General features: G+C 41.5%; 1 protein-coding gene and 1 long non-coding RNA gene across 4 annotated transcripts in view; both read left to right on the top strand.

Moving 5' to 3' along the window:
* LOC114849073 (NACHT, LRR and PYD domains-containing protein 14-like) overlaps positions 1–17,260 on the top strand; it is a 39,574-nt gene extending 22,314 nt beyond the window's left edge. Inside the window, exons 4-11 of one of the 3 annotated variants that reach the window (XM_055505603.1) lie at positions 9,432–9,510; positions 9,670–9,898; positions 10,038–11,844; positions 11,967–12,140; positions 13,077–13,250; positions 14,451–14,624; positions 16,342–16,388; positions 16,499–17,260. In XM_055505603.1, coding sequence (XP_055361578.1) covers positions 9,432–9,510; positions 9,670–9,898; positions 10,038–11,844; positions 11,967–12,140; positions 13,077–13,250; positions 14,451–14,624; positions 16,342–16,388; positions 16,499–17,034 — 3,220 coding nt within the window. In that variant the 3' untranslated portion in view covers positions 17,035–17,260. The remainder of the gene's footprint in view (positions 1–9,431; positions 9,511–9,669; positions 9,899–10,037; positions 11,845–11,966; positions 12,141–13,076; positions 13,251–14,450; positions 14,625–16,341; positions 16,389–16,498) is intronic. The other 2 variants (XM_055505611.1, XM_055505608.1) reach the window with 2 other exon arrangements.
* LOC129603633 (uncharacterized) lies at positions 439–8,855 on the top strand. The gene is made up of 3 exons (XR_008693720.1): positions 439–617; positions 5,279–5,819; positions 7,096–8,855. It is a non-coding gene; the product is annotated as an uncharacterized LOC129603633 (long non-coding RNA).
* Positions 17,261–18,558: the final 1,298 nt, after the last annotated feature.

Raw genomic sequence — 18,558 nt, 5'->3', positions numbered from 1 at the left:
TGCAACTCTGTTTATTACTACATTGAGGAGACATGTTTGTCAGTTAGTTTAATCAAAGACCTTTATTTCATTTTATTTTTCCACAGAACATGACTTTAATCACATTCTCACCACCTCTCCAGCTTTAGAGAGGAGCCGTTTGCACGGCACTGATGTCTGACTAATAAAGATATTTGTATTGGAATTGCGACTTGTCAAAATGTAGTTTTAGTCTTTAATTACATTTTGAACTTGTCATAAATACATTACAGATGTCTGAAATGTGAAACCTGTCTATCTTATAGATCATCTATCATCTTATAGATCATCTCCGGACCGCTTGCCACGTTTATAAAGCTCTGACATATTAAAACAACCGTCCGTTCATACTGCACTTAAGTCGCTCGGCAGTCACGTGACGTATCGACACCTCTCGCTCTCATTGGTCACGTGATTCGGAACGCGCTCGAGATTCTGCTTGACGACACTTCCGCTTCAAAAGATCGATGCTGAGTCGAGCGGGAGGTCTCGAGTTGGACATCTCTACCTTATCCCTGTCTGTTCTGTCTGCCTTGGTGTTGTACCCGCCTGTTACCGACCTTGCCTGCCTGACCACGATCTGACGCTCGACGATTCTGGTATTGTATCTCTCTCGTGTATGAACCTTGCCTGTCCCTGACGCCGTCTCTGCCTAACCGGAATAAACCACCTTTTGATCACCGTCAACCTGTGTACGCTGTGCATTTGGGTCCTCATCCGAGCGTTCCTGACACTATCTCCTCTATCCAATAATCTCCCATCATTGTTCCATGTTTAACTAATGTTGTCTCTTTTCTCTCCAGTAGTTGTGCTTCTCTCCAGGGTCCGTGCATGAAGTGCAATTCATTATTCGTGTGTAGATTGAAAATTGAATGTCTTTTTATGCTGTGTTTCCGTAAATCGGTAAAACACATTTGCGATATACTGATTCACTCATTCTCCTTTTCTCCACTTTAAAAACGAAATAAGAAAAAGGGAAACCGGGGGTGGGGCCAGTCGCCGGACTTTCACAATAAAACCCCCACGAGCATTTGAAGCGCAACATCGACAAATATTTGTAACTCTTGAAGGATTGCGGTCGTGTTTTGACACACAACGAGACCCACATTGTTAACATTAATCAACGTAACAATTATTTATTTAGCCCGTCTCAGTGCTGACAACTGTCGATTACGTTACGACACATGGCATTTGCTAAAGGAATGACAGGCCAGTCAGCTCGCCACCGTCGGGTCACTTACACAATCACCTGCCAACAAAGCTAAGTTTTCGGGGCATCCAGCTTCATTACGAATGCAGCGACATCACAACCTTGTCGACACCTGATGCGGAAGAATTTAGCGCATCTGCGGTTTTCCGGTGATTTTTAGTTTATGATGAGACTGAAATCGCGTCCTCCTGCTTGGCCGGTTGATGCTCTTATGCCCAGGAAGACGCTCTAATGTTGTGCCGATCTTTGCAGTATTCTAAACAGTGATTTATTACAGTTTATTGTGGCTCTTTAGACATGCTCCATCATTGGACTTCCTGTCTCAGAGCCTGCTTTACCTGCGGGAGAATAACAGCCACTCAATCTGCCTCACAATAACTGAACTCATTGTGAGCCATGACTGCCCTAATGTGCATTGCATCATCTTTGTGAGGCAGATTCTGTGGCAAAGTGTGTGTGATCAGATGATCCGTCACGCAACATCAAGGTGTTACTGTATGTACAGAGCAGATGAGTGCCTGCACAGGATCTTTTTATTTTCCACCACCTACCTTCGGTATTGGTTTAGTAGTCATCATACCTTGCATTGAACATCTTATGTGCAGATGACAGATGAATCAGAAACAACAGTGCATCCTGGAACACTGTGGGTTCACCCCTTGTAATGCAGTCCCAAATCATAGCTCTGCATGCTGTTGTTCTTCTGGGGTGTGGAAGGGATTTTGGCCAAAAGAGGACATTCGTGTCAATGGTGACTGTCTCTCAGCCTCATATAGGTCATAGGACTGCATTACAAGAGGTGAAACCACAGTGTTCCAGGATGCACTGTTGTTTCTGATTCATCTGTCATCCTGATCTGAGAAAAACAGTCTGTAGCTCTTTTAGCAACTTGTTTTCAAATAATTAAGCCATTGTTTTATATGTTTCTATGCTGATAGATTATATTACATTTTACATGTTCTATAAAGTTCAGCCTTGAAGATGTTGAAGATTTTGTGAGTTGGCAGATTTAAACTTGGTAAATAAACATATGGGCAGTTCTGACTGCAAATGTTTTGTGAAAAAAAGGACTGCTGCTTTACTTGTCAGGCTTTTGCAGATATCAGACCCACGTGCACAGCACGAACAGGTTGGTGGTTTAAGAGGTGACAGTCTTTATTACGTAACTTAAGGCAAGGCAAGCAGAGTTATACACAGGTTCTCTCAGACGTGAGCACCAAAGGAGCAGGCAGAATCAAAATCCGGGGACAGGCAAGCTTTCGTTATCAGGTGAACACGGCAGCGGTGCAGGTAAGGATCAGGCTCTAATCCTGGTCAAACAGTCAGGTACGTTACCAGTCTTTCCACGGCAAAAGTACAGGCAAGGAGCAGGCAGGAATCCGAAGTCAAGGTATGAAACAAGATCACTGACAAGGTACAGTAAGCTATACGATACTGCTGGAAAGCGGTGAGTACACACGTAACAATCTGGCGTCTGACTGGTGTGTGAGGTGGCGGCTAAATACTGGGATGACATGGAAACAGCTGAGATGTGGGTGAGACAAGAAGTGCTTCAAAATAAAACCGGAAACAGGACTAAGACATGACATTACTATCATAGGAACATGCACATAAAATATTCAATGCAAGGTAGATAGATAGATCGAATACCTTTATTTTCCCGCGATGGGGAAATTACCATGTTGCAACAGCACAGAGACATATAGACATAAATACAGAAGAAATAACACAAAAATGATTATAATAAATTAGAACTTAGAACTCCACAGGTTATCAACATCATGCACATATAACAATGAGGTAAGGTGACTGCACCAAACAAAGTGAGTGCGATATTAAAGTGACTGGTGCAATTGCTCTGGAGATGTAGCGTGTGTGTGGCAGTGTGGTAGAAATGTACACCATGTTATAATTGTTCATTATAAAGTCTGACACCAGCAGGAAGGAAAGACCTGCGGAATCTCTCCTTCCCACAGCGAGGGTGGATCAGTCTGTCACTGCATCTGCTCTCCAGGGCAGACAGTGTGTCCTGCTGTGGGTGGGACTCGTGGTCCAGCATGGATTTGAATTTTGCCAGAACCCTTCTGTTTCCCACCTCCCTCACTGACTCCAGAGTGCAGCCCAGGACAGAGCTGGACTTCTTAATGACCTTATCCAGCTTCTTCCTTCCTGTGATGCTGCTGCTCCAGCAGACCACACTGTACAGGATGGCTGATGACACCACAGAGTCATAGAAGGTCCTCAGGAGTGTCCCATTCAGTCCAAACGACCTCAGCCTTCTTAGTAGGTAGAGTCTGCTCTGACCCTTCCTGTACAGTGCGTCTGTGTTGTTAGTACAGTCTAGTTTGTTGTTAAAATGAACACCCAGGTACTGTCTGGTTGTTCATTCCCTAAATGTTCACTGGAGGAAGGGGTGTAGACTGACATCTGTGAAAGTCCACCACCATCTCCTTGGTCTTCCCTGCATTGATTAGAAGGTGGTTCTGCTGACACCAGTCCTAGACCGTAGTCCAGTTTCCAATCTGTCAGGTAAGTGTCCACGCCAGCTGACTCCAATTTGTCCCTTAAGAGAGCCGGCTGTATGGTATTAAAGGCACTGGAGAAGTCAAAGAACAGAATCCTCACAGTGCTGCTGGGCTTCTCAAAGTGGGCCAGGGAACAATGGAGGAGGTAGATGATGGCGTCCTCTACTCGGATGCCAGGCTGGTAGGCAAACTGCAGCGGATCCATTGCTGAGCTCACCATGCAGCGCTTTTGATGTAGAACCAGTCTCTCAGGTATGATGACTACTAAACCAATACCGAAGGTAGGTGGTGGGAAATAAAAAGATCCTGTCACTCATCTGCTCTGTACATACAGTAAAACCTTGTTGCGTGACGGATCATCTGATCACACACACTTTGCCACAGAATCTGCCTCACAAAGATGATGCGATGCACATTAGGGCAGTCATGGCTCACAATGAGTTCAGTTATTGTGAGGCAGGTTGAGTGGCTGTTATTCTCCCGCAGGTAAAGCAGGCTCTGAGACAGGAAGTCCAATGATGGAGCATGTCTAAAGAGCCACAATAAACTGTAATAAATCACTGTTTAGAATACTTGCAAAGATCGGCACAACATTAGAGCGTCTTCCTGGGCACAAGAGCATCAACCAGCCAAGCAGGAGGACGCGATTTCAGTCTCATCATAAACTGAAAATCACCGGAACACCGCAGATGCGCTAAATTCTTCCGCATCAGGTGTCGACAAGGTCGTGATGTCGCTGCAGTCTAATGAAGCAGGATGCACAGAAAACTTAGCTTTGTTGGCAGGTGATTCTGTAAGTGACCCGACGGTGGCGAGCTGACTGGCCTGTCATACCTTTAGCAAACGCCATGTGTCGTAACGTAATCGACAGTTATCGTCAGCACAGAGACGGGCTAAATCAATAATTGTTACGTTGATTAATGTTAACAATGTGTGTCTCATTGTGTGTCAAAACACGACCGCAATCCTTCAAGAGTTACAAATATTTGCCAATGTTGCGTTTCAAACGCTCTTGGGCGTTTTATTGTGAAAGTCCGTCGACTGGCCCCGCCCCCGGTTTCCCTTTTTCTTATTTCGTTTTTAAAGTGGAGAAAAAGAGAATGAGTAAATCAGTAAATTGCAAATGTGTTTTACCGATCTACGGAAACGAAACACAACATAAAAAGACGTTATTCAATTTATATTTTCAATTTTATATTTTACACATGAATAATGAATTGCACTTCATGCACGGACCCTCCAGCTCTCTCTTCTCCTCCTTAGAGAGGGAGTTTTTCCTCTCCACTGCTGATGTCAAATTAAATGCTTGCTGTATGTGGGATTTGTTGGGTTTAGTTGTGTAAGGTCTAATACCTTACCTCGTAAAATGCCTTGAGATAACCTTGTTGTGATTTGAATTGAATTGAATTGAGTAAATGCTATTTACACTGTATTTGGTGCTTCTGCAACTTTGTTTTTTACTACATTTAGGAGACAAGTGTTTCATTTTGTTAAACCAGAGATTTTTTTTAAACCTTTTCCACAGAACGTGGCTTTAACATTGCTCTCACTTCCCCTCAAGCTTTGGAGAAGAGCCTTTCGCACAGCACTGATGTCTGACTATTGAAGATAGTTTTTTGGAATTGTGACTTTTAAAAATGTAGTTCTGTATATTTTAATTAGAGTTTTGACTTGTCATGAATAGATTACAAATGTATGTAATATGAAACATGTCTATCTTATAGATGCTAAGCATGCCATGTTTACTGCCGTCCACCGTGTTTTGATGTCATTTTGATTAGAAACTTTTAACTCCTACCTGGTTGGCTCCCACCTCTGTCAATCACATCAGCAGCGCTGCTAATTGGTTCAATTAGCTGCTCGTGTTTGTTTGCCCAGTTGCACCGTCGCAGCAAAAGCGAAAGTAAGAAAGTTTCACTAGCAAACTAGTGAGAGAAAGGACTGGTAAGCAAACCAAATCCGCCTGTCTGGGTGTTAGACGCTACGTTTCACGGAAGGATTCAACCTGTTGCCGGGGGTGAAGCGTTTTGCCGCTGCTGCAGTGCTAAAGTAGTGCAGCCCATCAGGTGTGTTTCTTATATGATGATAGTTAATTAATACATATCTAGTTCAGGCTGCTGAAGCTGCTCCCACAGTAGTGAACTACCATACAGACGTTATCCAGCATGTGTCCACCACCGACAGTCTGTCAAAAACCTTTTGTCGAACGCGGGAGCGCGCACCTCCTCGTAAAGGGGTTAAGATCAGCCTACCTAACTTATTCTATCTAGCTGCTTATTTCGGTTTAATCTGCCATAACTTGTAAATACTGTTCTCTAAAGCAAGGTAGAAAAGGGCTTCTCATCAAAATCCATTGACCGCGGTGAAGTTAGTTTGACGTTGGACATTCAACAGACATTCGACCGAAAGTACCTCCAGACAAGCGGTCCGTGTTTGAACAAGCGATCCGCGTTTCGTGTTCGCTACGCAGACACAGAACGAGACCTTTCGATACACGAAGACGTTAGCTTAGGGACCGTCGAAAAAATAATTGGATTTTCAAGAAATTAATAATTCAATAGTGTCCAAACCATATGACCTACTGCTCCAAAAGGTGCTTCAAACTATGTGTTTACATGTCCTTCACAGGGCACAACCATTTATATGAGGAAATAGTCATGTTGCATATTTTTCTATAATATTTTTGTATAAATATTACCGTAATTTTTCAATACCATCCACACCATATGACCTACTGGTTTAAAACATTCTCTATAATGTGGGTCTACATCTCCTTCATAGGGCACACTAATTTTTATGAGGAAATAGTCATGTTGCATATTTTTCTATAATATTTTTCTATACATATTACTGTAATTTTTAAATACTATCCACACCATATGGCCTAATCGTTCAATACCTGCTCCAAATTGTGTGTCTACATGTCCTTCACAGGGCACACTAATTTTTATGAAGAAATAGTCATGTTGCATATTTTTCTATAATATTTTAGTATAAATATCAAAACCTGCTCCAAAATGTGTGTCTATACCTCCTTGTTGGGGCACAACCATATTTGTTGTTTCATTAACACTAAAATATTATAGACAACATGCAACAAGACTATATAATCTAGCCACAGGGGTTGCAAGACAGTGACCTTTAAATCCAGTCCCAAGCCTGGATCAATAGAGAGTGTTGCGTTAAGCATCCGGCGTAAAACTTGCCAATAACAACTAACCAAGAATTTTATAGTGGATCAGTCGAGGTCTGGGTAACAATGACAACTGTACAGACGACTATATCTGGTGTTTAAGGGCTATCATCTCAGGGTGTCTGATCAGAATAACAATCTCTGTACAGGTGAGTCGAGGTAGAGGCAGAGACAGATCCAGATTGGGAAAAACTTTATCTTCATGAGGATCAGCAACACAGACGTTGAGTATATATGCATATGGGTGTGTGGTTTTCCTACAGCAAAAACAAATACTAAGTATTAAGAAATTATCAATAAACAATTAAAGTACAAGACATGACTGAAGCCTATTAATAACATATATGAAAGATATTCAACATGACTTATAGAAGCTCTATTACACGGACACATTGAGAACAAGCAACAGTCTTAGCGGTCGCAGCACCAATAGTTAGGCTACATGGCTAAAGGGTTAGTGTTCTAAACATCCCAAAAACAATCTACCATTACCCACTATAGATAACTGAAAACTGGCGTCTCTGTACACAAACATCAACACAATAACTATCCAGTATAAACGACATTACTTACTTTATTAGATGCACACTGCTAAATACTCAGAAATGTCCGTGTAATGCAAATGTGTCTCTCAAAACAAGTCTCCGCTGACACACGGAAGACAGATCTAGAGCGCCACCTACTGGCCAAAACAAGAACCAACAGTACTAAACTAAAGTTAAACTACAATCTTTTGTACAACAACCGATGATGTTAACCTACAGGGTACCGGTGGAAATTGGACTACTGTTGGTCAAAGAAGGAGAGCAGGCAGAAGGGTTTGTAGACAGAGAGAGAGCCTAGATCTGAGAATAGGGACTCTTAACATTGGTGCAATGACAGGGAATGTGGTGTGTTCTACCATGGTGTGTATAGGAAGAGAAACAAGAAACGGGGTAGAAGTGATCCTGAAGGGGAGGTTGTGAACAATGTTCTAGAGGTGAAAAGAGTCTCGTACAGGGCATGAGCCTAACGTTAGAAATCGAAGGGATGATGGTAATTGTAGAAGAGAAGGAGAGATTCTGCAGTGAGGTTGATAAGGTCATAGAGAGTATACCCAGAGGAGAGAGGGTAGTGGTCGCAGCAGACTTCAATGGGCATGTTTTTGAGGGGAACAGAGGTGATGAGGAGAATGAAGAAAGCTGTGAGGCAGAAGTTGAGGCAGGCTCTGGGTGGTCAGGAAGACCTTCCAGATGACTGGAAAACTACAGCAGAGGTTATCAGGGAAACAGGTAGGAAAGTGCTTGGTTTTCTCTTGAAAAAGTCAGTTGGCTTACCAACTAGTTTTGGATTTTTGGTTTCTAGATGCCGTCCTAGTTTTGAAAATTTTAATGCTTCGCTGGATAGCTTTAGAGCACATGTGTCAAGCTCAGATCCTCAAGGGCCGGTGTGTCAGTTGACTTTTCCAGCTTGTCATTGACTGAACACACCTGGTCAAGGTTATCAGTAGGAGCTGGGGCAGGGAGAGGTGAAAAAACATCAGGGCGGCGGCCCTCGTTGGCATCAGTTTGACACCCCTGCTTTATACCATATTCAACACCTACACTTTGAGCTCTGGGATCTGCCTCGCTATTTCTTTTCATAAAGCCAAACTTTATACAAACAGGTTTGTATTTGCACACCAATTTAGCCTTGTATAGAGGTCCGTACTACTGTCACCTTCATTTGTTCATTCCTCTCCATCTTCAGCCAAACGTTTACAGCTGACTTATTGTGCTGCTGCTTATTGGAGCGTGTTAACACCTGACTGACACCTCATTGCCATCTAGTGATGGGGAGATGCATTGTGGGGGCTTTGCGGCTCACATTCGCAGAGCTTTCTTTTTCTTTCACTCTGTATGATTGTACTTTCATTTTCCCCTTCCCAGTGTGTTTAAGTTGCAGATAAATGATTTGCGTTTCTTCTCTACATGAAGGTATAAAGTGTGAATTTAGCAGCATAGATCAGTGTGAGGACAGAGAGGAGGGAGCCCCTTCCTCTAAAATCAGAAGAATGGAGATAAACAAAGCTCAGAGGTGAGATGACAGAGACAATCTGACTGATTATTATTATTTTATCTTGACATATATACCTTTATTGATCATTTATGAAGGAAACTTTAAATGAATATGTGAAAATCACGTAAGTTGTTTGTCCATCAGGTTCGATCAGAGACAAGAATCTGCTGGACCTGTACCTGAACCCAGCTGTGTGTCCCTCAAAAGTGATATTTCAATGGACTGTGATATTCATTTTAAAGACCAACAACCATCAAAGTCAAAGTGAGTTGTTGTTGTCAGTTTGAATCAGGCTGAACAATCTTATGATTTAAACTTGATATGATTATAAGTAATTGTACTGTTTATATCTTGTGACGTAAGTTGTCTGTGTTTCAAGTGTTGCTGTAAAGGATTTGCTTTATTTAGACTCCCATCATGTGACTCATTCTTCATGGTTCCTCCACAGAGTGGACCTGCAGAGCTCAGAGGTTCCCAGTGCTCAGTCTGTCCAGCAGCACCAAACACACCTGGACTCCATATTTATGGTCTGTACATTTACAGCTATTACTGTTCATCTGTTGTGTTCACAATAATCTCATGCTGCACTTTTTAGACCAGTGGATCGTCAGTGTGTCCAACATGGATCTGATGTTTGTCTCCATGGTTTTAGTTGGATGCTGTCATTCATATAGTTTCTGTTCCAGCTGCTGGAGGAAAACATTGTTACGTTTGTGAAAGACGAGCTGAAAAAGATCCAGAAGGTTCTGAGTCCAGATTACCCAGAATGCTTAGAGAGTCAGAGGGAGGATGAGGAGGAGTTGGATGATGAGGATGAAGAGCAGAGGAGGAGCAGCAGAGACGCATTTTTAAAGATCACAGTGAACTTCCTGAGGAGGATGAAGCAGGAGGAGCTGGCTGACTGTCTGCAGAGCAGTAAGAGGATTTATAACATTTAACATCACAGACACAATCACACATTTACTGATGGGTTGGAGGGTTACGTTTTTTGTAATGTGGACCATATTTAAATTGTCATGCTTTAACTAAATCATAAGAATCATATTCTTTGCAGGATCTCCTGCAGCAGTTTGTCAGCATCAACTTAAATCTCAGCTGAAGCAGAAGTTCCAGTTTGTCTTTGAAGGCATCTCTAAAGCAGGAAACCCAACCCCTCTGAACCAAATCTACACAGAGCTCTACATCACAGAGGGAGAAACTGGAGAGGTCAACGATGAACATGAGGTCAGACAGATTGAAACCACCTCCAGGAAACCAGTCAGACCAGAAACAACCATCAGACAAGAAAACCTCTTTAAATGCTCAGCTGGAAGAGACAGAGCCATCAGAACAGTGATGACAAAGGGAGTGGCTGGCATTGGGAAAACAGTCCTAACACAGAAGTTCACTCTGGACTGGGCTGAAGACAAAGCCAACCAGGACATACACTTCACATTTCCATTCACCTTCAGAGAGCTGAATGTGCTGAAAGAGCAAAAGTTCAGCTTGGTGGAACTTGTTCATCACTTCTTCACTGAAACCAAAGCAGCAGGAATCTGCAGCTTTGAACAGTTCCAGGTTGTTTTCATCTTGGACGGTCTGGATGAGTGTCGACTTCCTCTGGACTTCAACAAGACTAAAACCCTGACTGATGTCACAGAGTCCACCTCAGTGGATGTGCTGCTGACAAACCTGATCAGGGGGAACCTGCTTCCCTCTGCTCGCCTCTGGATCACCACACGACCTGCAGCAGCCAATCAGATCCCTCCTGGCTGTGTTGACATGATGACAGAGGTCAGAGGGTTCACTGACCCACAGAAGGACGAGTACTTCAGGAAGAGGTTCACAGATGAGCAGCAGGCAACAACAATCATCTCCCACATCAAGACGTCACGAAGCCTCCACATCATGTGCCACATCCCAGTCTTCTGCTGGATCACTGCTACGGTTCTGGAGGATGTGTTGAAAACCAGAGGGGGAGGAGAGCTGCCCAAGACCCTGACTGAGATGTACATCCACTTCCTGGTGGTTCAGACCAAAGTGAAGAGCATCAAGTATGATGGAGGAGCTGAAACAGACCCACTCTGGAGTCCAGAGAACAGGAAGATGATTGAGTCTCTGGGAAAACTGGCTTTTGAGCAGCTGCAGAAAGGAAACCTGATCTTCTATGAGTCAGACCTCACAGAGTGTGGCATCGATATCACAGCAGCCTCAGTTTACTCAGGAGTGTTCACTCAGATCTTTATAGAGCAGAGAGGACTGTACCAGGACAAGGTGTTCTGCTTCGTCCATCTAACTGTTCAGGAGTTTCTGGCTGCTCTTCATGTCCATCTGAAATTTATCAATACTGAGGTCAATCTGCTGTCAGAAGAACAACAAACATCTGAGACATCTGAACCAACAACAGTCAAATCTACAGAGACACAGTTTTACCATGATGCTGTGGACAAGGCCTTACAGAGTCCAAATGGACACCTGAACCTTTTGGTTCGTTTCCTCCTTGGTCTTTCACTGCAGACTAATCAGACTCAGATTAAAGGCCTTATTAGACAGATGAGAAGTGATTTAAAAACCAAGGAAACAGTTCAGTACATCAAGAAGAAGATCTCAGAATTTATGTCTGCAGAGAAAAGCATTAACTTGTTCCACTGTCTGAATGAACTGAATGATTGTTCTCTAGTGGAGGAGATCCAAAAGTATCTGGACTCAGGAAGTCTCTCTACAGATGAACTCTCTGCTGCTCAGTGGTCAGCTCTTCTGTTCATGTTGGTGTCATCAGGAAAAGAACTGGCCGTGTTTGACCCAGTTAAATACTCCTCAAGCTTTTCCGAGAAGGATCTTCTTTTTTTGTTTGAAGTGCTCAAAGCCTCCAAAAATGTTATGTAGGTGTAAAGCTTAAGGAATTTAATTATCATTAATATCATTAATTATGATGAATAATTCATTTTTTTTACTATAAATTAAAGTTTGATTTCTCTTTGTTTTAATTTCATCCACATTTCAGACTGTGTGGCTGTAACCTGTCAGAGAGAAGCCTTGAAGCTCTGGCCTCAGTTCTCAGCTCTCAGTCCTCTAGTCTGAGAGAACTGGACCTGAGTAACAACGACCTGGAGGATTTAAAAGTGGCGCTACTGTCTGATGGACTGAAGAGTCCTCACTGTCAACTGGAGACTCTCAGGTCAGATTAAGCTACTGTTTGTTTTAAAGACATGGAGATATTGAAAATGTTAAAACTTGTTCATATGAGACAGACCAACAGTTCTGGAAAATGGCTTAGCTACATTCAAATGAATTTATCTCGGCAACCACAATGTCTATGTGAATACAAATAATGTCATAATATAGGGGACACTTGTGAGATGTGATATGAGGCATAAAAATTAGTGTGTTACTAATGCAATGTTTACGAGTAATAAAAAAGCAAAATCTTTCTTTTCTGTCTGATGAAAAATGTTTTTTCAGGAGGCCTCAGCAACTTCTAACCTCCATATAATCGTAACACAATTAGTGAACAATAACTTAGCAAAAATATTGTTTTGTAAGTGAAGCAGGACAAAATTATATTGATTTTACTGTGAACAGTCAGATGAGGTTATGGATTTCCTATTGTGGATTGCTAATGTTTTTCCACTACTATAGCACTTAAAGTAGCAAGAAAAGTGATCAATATATCCAAATAATGGTTATTTATATCTATCTGACTAGAAATTAACATTGCCCCGTGACCAATAAATCACTTCCGACAAGCTATGTAGGAGTGCAGAACAAAGTGATTGGATAACCTCTCAGAACGCAGGAATAACCTAGATTATCATATACATCTGTGTTTGATGTACACAAATGACATTTATATAGTGTTGTAGCCCACAACTAGTTCCTTGCCCTGTGCAAACTGATTCTGAAGATAATAGATAGAGCCTGCCAAGTACTATTAGGACAGCTACAGTAGGGTTAACAATAGAATGTTGCAATTGCAAAGGTTTCCCATCAGTGGCTCATTTACTGTAACATTATAAATGTTTTGCATTTTCTAAGCTATTCCTATGGTTGTTCATACTTAATATTAAAGGTGATTGACATTAACTTGAAACCTTTTTACATTTCTGCTTCTCAGACTGAGTGGCTGTAACCTGTCAGAGAGAAGCTGTGAAGCTCTGTCCTCAGTTCTCAGCTCTCAGTCCTCTAGTCTGAGAGAACTGAACCTGAGTAACAACGACCTGCAGGATTCAGGAGTGAAGCTACTGTCTGATGGACTGAAGAGTCCTCACTGTCAGCTGGAGACTCTCAGGTCAGGATTCATGAAGCTAAGAAATTAGCAGTTTGTGGACACACACACTCACATTGTCTTGTATAGTACTTTCAAAAGCTCAAATTACAGAACCAAATTATTATACAGGGGTTACGTCTTTAATGTAGAAAATGATTACAGTTTTTGCCTATTGCTTATACACTTTTTGTAGAATTTGGTCCATTATGTTAACACTCTACACACAAGCCGATTAGACATCAGCACTTGGAGAACTTACATCATCTCACCAAAATGAAACACTGCAATCACCATTTAACACTCAACAAAACCTTACACATAAGCACCATTTGAATTACCCTTTCATATGACCAGCAGCACACTGATGAACTTTGTTACATTTCTGCAGTAACCAAAGAATAATTTTCACAAAAAAAGAAATCTAGCAACAAAAGGTAAAGAAGAAACAATGATGTGTGTGTATGTGGTACTGTAGGGGGGCTTATGAATCCCATCTTTTTTATCCTCATCCACATCACAGGCGATGTGTTCATTGGCATCAGGGAAAATATCACCTTCTGTTATGAGTCCACCTCAATCTCTCCTCATGCCTCTTCCACTGCTTGCTGGAGAGTCCTTTGGGTATATGGTTGCTGATCATATACTTTCAACTGCCTCACTTGATAGGGCTGTAAGGGGGCAGGTATAAAACTGTGAACTGGTTCTGGTTGTTGAACCAATCCTGAACCAGAGTTGCACGCTGGAAACTGACACAAACCTGGGCTGCTCTGGTCTGTGCTGCACAGCTGCATGTAGTGCATGGGACTTGGTGAGAGTGGCCCTTATTTCATCTGATACACGTGTCACACTGGTCCTCGCCTGCATCCTCGTCCTCCTCCACGTCCACGTCCGGCCGGCTCCTTTCTGTTTGTCCTCCTCTCACTCTCCATGTTTGCATAGTTCTCCACACATGTGACTGGGACATGTTTGTAGCGCTGAGGCTAAGACTGTTTGGTGTTGTGTTTTTTGTGCAGGTGTTTTCAGGTGTGTGTGTGTGTGTGAGAGTGACTACAGTTGCCAGATGAGCATTGTTTTTTGAACAGAGTGTTTTCCCAATGATGTGAGGGTTGAACAATTTCATTCTGACCTGAGAATTGTACTAAAGCGACTGAGAAAAACTGAAGTCTCTAATAAACTATATTAATGTGTTTTTGTCCATTGTGTGTGTGTGTGTGTGTTCAGGCTGTCAGGTTGTCTGGTCACAGAGGAAGGCTGTGCTTCTCTGGCTTCTGCTCTGAGCTTCAACCCCTCCCATCTGAGAGAGCTGGACCTGAGCTACAATCATCCAGGAGACTCAGGAGAGAAGCTGCTGTCTGATGGACTGGAGGATCCACACTGGAGACTGGACACTCTGAGGTATGGAAGGAACTACAGTAAAGACCATGTGTGATAGAGGAGAAAGTGAAATGTTACAGTTTTTCTCAACTGCTGAAACTCTATAACTACCCTTATGTACTGTACAAAGCAGGTACAGTCAATCACAATCCCTCTGGATGCCCCTGAGGCTGAAACCCTGTGGTCAACAGCTGGATGTGCGCTGGCCGCACGTGCGTCGCGATCCAAAACGGACGCCTCTACCAGATTCTAATAGATCCTTTATTACTGTAGATCCTCTAACAGCTCACCTATCATGGCTGTAGAATATATGTTTGCACCTTTTTCCTCTTATTTTTTTATCATCTAATCTAATTACAGTACAGACGTGTGGCTGTATATTAACTATATATTGTTTTTCTTCATTGTGACTAATGATCGTTTTCACATGATGAACAGTTACACCTCTTCGTGTTGCTAATGGACCGATAGCTGTAGAAAAGTATATACGCCAGCCAGCCAGCTACAGTACCATAGATTTGCGCACGTTTCTACAGTACTTTGGCGTACAAAGTTCTGATACTGTACTGCTTATGCCGAGTTTTTGTGGGTAAGAACCCTTACACGTACATGAGGCTCCTGATCTTTAAACCAAATTTCCAAAACCATACAAAGCAGCACACCCATTTTTCTGAGCCATGAACCATGTTATACATTTATGTTTACTGTTGTGAGAATGAGCGGCATAGTTCCAAAAAATGTGTTTAAGCAATTGAGAAAACCTAATAGTCATTCATTTATAGCATTTAGTTTATTTACTCAAATATCTGCACTTGTGTAAAGTGAAATTCAAGTTATTTTCCCAAAATAATCAGAATGTGATGAGTAAGGAAACAAATGCTTCACTGAGGAACAAAAGAAGAAGCTGAATATAGATCCTAAATTATTCTATAAACAATCCTTTTTTATTTGTGTTCACCTAACTAACACAATAGGATTAGATGAATTAAGCATATCTTCTGGTCAATTGGAAAACAAACAATAACCTCCTCATGTCATTCAGTAAAAGGTCTCTCCTCTCTTCTGCTTTTTCCTGTCAGGGGTCGTGACAGCAAATGATTCGTATGGTTGTCTTTTTGGCAAGTTTTTATGTAACCCCTCTATTTATCTGGGCTCATGACCAGCACAGAAGTCACTGGCTTGCAGCTCCTGCTGCTAGATTCAAAATCACGCTAACCACTGCGCCAAAATATTCAATTACAATCAGTTGGCATCAGTTATGTAAATAATCTCCAATAAACCAGTTGCTTGTGGGGAGACAACCTTATTTCTGTTGATTTGATCACATTTGAGTAATTTACTGGCCTAAAGTAAAAGCAGCACATTTAGTCTGATCTCTGATGTTTGTTCCCAGTGAAGCTGCAGGTTGTTTGTTGTGTTGTTGTCTTCGTCAGTTTTCTCTGGAAAATTGTTAAATAGTCACAAATGGGATAAAATGCTCCACCGTTTGACATGAGTTACTGTGATATTAGTTTCTCTACTGGATTGCTGGGTCTCTACTACAGTAGGTTTCACAGAGCAGTGAAACAATTTCTCCACAATTTCTCCTTCTCCGTAAATTCCAAGGATCCAATTCCTTAGTTGTTGGTTAAAGTCCATCCCTACATACAGTAGGAGCTCTATCTGAACACAATCCTAAACCAATGTATGTTTAGAGCCATGTAATGTCCATGCTCTGACCCCCCCCCCCTTCTTTCAGGATGGAGCCTGGTGGAGTGCGATGGATGAAACCAGGTCTGAGGAAGTGTAAGTGTGTTTAATGAGATCAGCAACATTCAACCATCTTCAAACTGTCATGAGTCGTCATCAAACTGAAGATAGATCAATATCATCAATATCATTGTTCTCTCCATCAGATTTCTGTCAACTTACAATCGACATGAACACAATTAACACAAAACTACAACTCTCTGACAACAACAGGAAGGTGACACATGTGGAGGAGGATCAGCCATATCCTGATCATCCAGACAGATTTGATCTGTGGGCTCAGCTGCTTTGTAGTAATGAACTAAGTGATCGTTGTTACTGGGAGGTTGAGTGGAGAGGAAGGATTTATTTATCAGTGAGTTACAGAGGAATCAGAAGGAAAGGAGGCAACAAAGACATTTGGTTTGGATACAACGATCAGTCCTGGAATCTGAGGTGCTCTAGAGGTGGTTATTCTGGCTTTCACAATAACATAGAAGCACCCATCTCCTCCTCTGCTGTGTCTCACAGAGTAGCAGTGTATGTGGACCGTCCTGCTGGTTCTGTGTCCTTCTACAGTGTCTTCTCTGACAAAATGATTCACCTTCACACCTTTAACACCACATTCATTGAACCTCTTTTTGCTGGGTTTGGAGTCTGGTGGTCTGGTTCTTCTTTGAGTGTGTGTGATGTGCAGGACTGAGAGATTGATGTCATTTTCACGTTCATAGATTAAATCTGTTTCTTTTTGAACAAGTTCTAAATGATTATTTGTGAACTCCTTCCTCTTTCAGTCCTATTCAGTCCTTCCAGTATGAAAATGTTGATAACTTGTTGTGAAGTTGTTTTCAAACTGTGATGTCAGAGAAGAGGGACAATATAGACAATTTGATCTTTGAGCACGTCAGTAATAAATTTATTTTATTGAACTTTTGTCTCCAGTTTTCATTGTTTCCTCCAATGTGAATCAGTACATTTTTCATGAAACAGTAGGAATGAAGTTCAGTTAGGCTTTAACCTACTGACATATGACTCAACTTTGTTCACTGGGACCAGCTACAGTATAAGTCTGTTCACAGACGCTGACTTGTTTGTCCTTGTCGTGTTTGTCTGTTTTTCTGATCTTTTAGTGTCGTTTAACTTTTTAACAACTGAGTGTTGTCCTAATTTACTAAAACTATTTCTGACCTTTTGAGTAGATTTTGAGTAGGTTTTACAATTGCTAGTACACTACAAACATAACTTTGTGGGTTGTGTAAAAATAATTATGCCATCATCATATCCTTTATGTTAATCCATGTGTTTCTAAGGGCAATGCAAGTATGTCAGCTTTCAGTTTTTGACAAAATGTTTGATCCTAATTTCTCTCATACTTCAAAAGCAGTTTGAGGTAAAATATCAATGATCTTCACCTTGTCCTTTAGTCCTTTAGTCTTCAGTTCTAAACAGATTGGAGACTGATCAGACAGTACTTGCCTGGAGGTTTTTTGTTTTTGTTAGGATTTATCATACGAGGTAATTTAGTTAGGACCCAAATGCAGAGAGGAGACACAGAAGGTAGAATATATACATATACATACACTTTAGTGCAAGAGGAAATATACCAAAACAATAACTACAACAGTAGGAAATATGAATGTCTGCCTCCAGATGAAATGAAACCTCAATGAGAAATTACCGAAGGACAGACAGAACAGACACAATGCTCCTGACTGATCTCTGAACTGCAGCAGTCACATCATTAGGTTTTTGTGAATATTATTGTAGAAAGCGAAAAATAATTATCAGACAGATTAAGAGAGTTTTTTAGTATTATCTGTGGCTGTGATATTGTATTGCCCATAGTTTTGACTTGTCGAACAATAATGTGATGTACAAAAATGTATGTGAATAATCAGGAAATACAAAGAAGCGATGATGTTTTCTTTACAAACTGAATGAGAAAAAGTGGCTTGTGGCTGAAATCAGCAGTTGCTGACAGTGACCACTGGAGGACAGGGATCATGATAGTTTCTCTCTAAGACCAGTTCCTCCACATTAATAAGCAGGAATGTTTGTATTGAAGACATCACTTTTGGTATCAGCATCATTAGCACAATAATATTAACAACATTCAGGTCTTTAATCAGGGACAAACACTTGTTGATGTGTTTATTAAATTGACATTAGTCAGGTTTTCTGTTCAGTAGCAGACGCTACAGTCACTAATATAGAATATGTAGTAATG

This window comes from Betta splendens, chromosome 2, assembly GCF_900634795.4.
Source record: "Betta splendens chromosome 2, fBetSpl5.4, whole genome shotgun sequence".
Classification (NCBI taxonomy): domain Eukaryota; kingdom Metazoa; phylum Chordata; class Actinopteri; order Anabantiformes; family Osphronemidae; genus Betta; species Betta splendens.
This window is presented reverse-complemented; position numbering and strand designations above follow the sequence as displayed.